Source organism: Beta vulgaris, chromosome 5 (assembly GCF_026745355.1).
Source record: "Beta vulgaris subsp. vulgaris cultivar EL10 chromosome 5, EL10.2, whole genome shotgun sequence".
Taxonomy (NCBI): Eukaryota; Viridiplantae; Streptophyta; class Magnoliopsida; order Caryophyllales; family Amaranthaceae; genus Beta; species Beta vulgaris.
In genome coordinates, this window is record NC_079206.1 from 19,806,246 (window position 1) to 19,808,631 (window position 2,386).

Below are 2,386 nucleotides of genomic sequence, written 5' to 3' on the forward strand. Positions count from 1 at the left end.
AAAAGTTGAGCAAGTGAAGGAGGAAATTTTGGAAAAGGAAAACAAATGTCGAAGGGAAGAGAGAGAAAAATAAGCCTGAATCATGATATTAGGTATAGATGAAACATTTGCATTTTTGGTGGGTGGGTTAAAATAATCGAATGTTGGACCTAAAAAAAGCGAAGTAGTATATGATATGAAATGATGAAACAAAATATGAAACTTAAAAAAAATCGGTTTTTTCACCAAATACCCCCGAGTTTTCACAAAATTCACGGGGTACCCTCGCACTCATGAAAATACACCGGGTACCCCTCAGTTTTAACATAATACACCCAAATGCCCCTACTGTCAACCATCCGTTAGTCCTCCGTTAGACAAAACTTATAATTCATGAGGTACCCTTTAAACAAAAATTATTTCACCAGGTACCCCTTAATGTTTTCAAATACTTCAAGAAATGTAACAGTCATAAATTAATTTAAAAACAATCTGTTATGTCTTTTACCTATATATTGTTGATCTCCCTCTTAACATCCTTACCTGAACTCTCTTCTTATCATCTCTCTACATTATCCTAATGAATTCTCTCTCAAAAACTTCTTCCTCAACACAAGTATCTACACACCTTAGAGTTCCAAATCGAATGTGTAAATGTGGCAAGAAATTCGCAATTAGAATAACTGATTCAAGTTTAAACCCACATCGATTGTACTTTAAGTGTGATGTTTGTGAAACTTTTAGGTGGTGCAAAGGTTGGGTGGAGCAAAGTGGAGGTTTTAAAAATGAGGTACAGAGTATGGGAAGCACAGAGGATGACAATATGCAAGAAGAATTGAAGCATTTGAAGAAGAAGATTAAAGAACAAAAGAAGTTAGTTAGGCTTATAATTAAATTAGGTTTACTTATGTTTGTATTGCTCCTCTTTATAATTTGGAAGTAAGTTTTGTATTTATTCTAGCCACAAGATTTGGAAAATAAAAGTTGTTATTCATAATAATCATTGTAGCATACATATGTATCCACAACCAAAAAAGTAATGTAATGTTATCTTCATTTACAAAAACTGACTTCACTAAAACATCAAAAATTGGAGGTTAATCACTGTTTCTTTACAAAAACTTAAATCACTTAATCACCCAAAAATATGAACATTCAATTAGAACCCACAAAATATGTTTAAAACTAAGGTTGTTGTTGTTGTCAGCTTGCTTAGGTGGCCTTCCTAGCTCTCTTCTATGCCTTGGAAGTACTAGCCCCACTGGCAGCAGCTCTCTTTTGACCTTTATCACCTCTGCCACATGTCCTTGCATTGTGGCCCAGTTGCTTGCACTTGCTGCATTTAACAGAGCTGTGTCTCTTGGCCTTCTTTGCTTCAATGACTCCTCTTTTCCTCTGCTTTGGAGGTCTGCCAGCACCTCTCTTCCTGTTTGGAGGGTTAATGTGAGGTAGATTGTAATATGGCCACTGAGAAGAATCAGCCATGGGATGGATGTGCTTACCATAGGTGGCCTTGTAAGCTGCACCCTTGTAATAATCAGAAACATACTCAATAGGGTCAATCCTTTGATTGTACATGACCCTCAAGGCATGCTTGCAAGGGATCCCACAACCTTGCCACTTGCGACAGCCACAACTGAGCCTTGCCAAATTGATTGGAAATGTGACATTGTCATCTGTCACTTCAAACTCTCCTCCTCCACATGGTGTAGCATGACATAACCTTGATTCTCCACTCCTGGTTTCAAGGACCTTTGTAGCATAATCAGTCAACTACCCTGGCTCCATGTCAATGGCCTTGTCAAACCTAGCACCAATTCTCTTCATGGACCAAACTCTAATGTTTGAAATATAACATAAATATTAGACATGAATTATATAGTAAATAAAAAAAAAATTACAAAGTCATAATGAATACCTTCAAGTAGATTCAGTACAGGTAAATCTCTGTGAGCTTTTGTGCAAGCATTGAAACTTTCAACAAAGTTTGTGGTATTATGATCACAGGAGATTGTTGTGTCAAACATGTACCTAGACCACTGCTCTGAGGTGGTGTCTAAGTAACCTGCAGCATCAGCATCAAAAGCCATAATCTTCTTCATAGCCTTGTTGAAGACATAGTTGTTGTAAGCATTTGCAGCAATCCAGAATAGCTTATGGAAGGCTGAGCCACTCCAGCCTAAGTTTTTGCTGTTCATGTAAAGGTGCTGGCAGCATACCCTCCTACTTGCCTTGGGGAACACCCATATGAACAACAGCATCAACACCTCTCATCCTATCACTAATGAAGCACCAGTCATCCTTGGTGCACCCTTCCTTCTCAAAGCAAATCTTCAAATTCCTAAAGAAGTACTCCCAAGATTCCAGACTCCAGTGTCAACTATCCCACAGGCAATCAAATAAATCT

At 37.9% G+C, this 2,386-nt stretch overlaps 1 protein-coding gene across 1 annotated transcript; it reads right to left on the reverse strand.

Moving 5' to 3' along the window:
- Positions 1 to 1,215: 1,215 nt before the first annotated feature.
- LOC125497843 (uncharacterized) lies at positions 1,216 to 2,177 on the reverse strand. Its single transcript, XM_057394652.1, has 2 exons — positions 1,881 to 2,177; positions 1,216 to 1,731 (listed from the first exon to the last, which is right to left on the reverse strand). The coding sequence occupies exons 1-2, from the start codon at positions 2,175 to 2,177 to the stop codon at positions 1,216 to 1,218; spliced, it is 813 nt and encodes a 270-aa protein (XP_057250635.1).
- Between the last annotated feature and the right edge of the window lie 209 nt (positions 2,178 to 2,386).

What these genes read in the sequence shown, in the direction of transcription:
- LOC125497843 (XM_057394652.1), bottom strand. Translation starts at nt 2,177, where the DNA reads ATGAACAGCAAAAACTTAGGCTGGAGTGGCTCAGCCTTCCATAAGCTA. An exon ending in AAGGTATTCATTATGACTTT is followed by an intron (nt 1,732 to 1,880) that starts GTAATTTTTTTT and finishes TATGCTACAAAG; the next exon opens with GTCCTTGAAACCAGGAGTGG.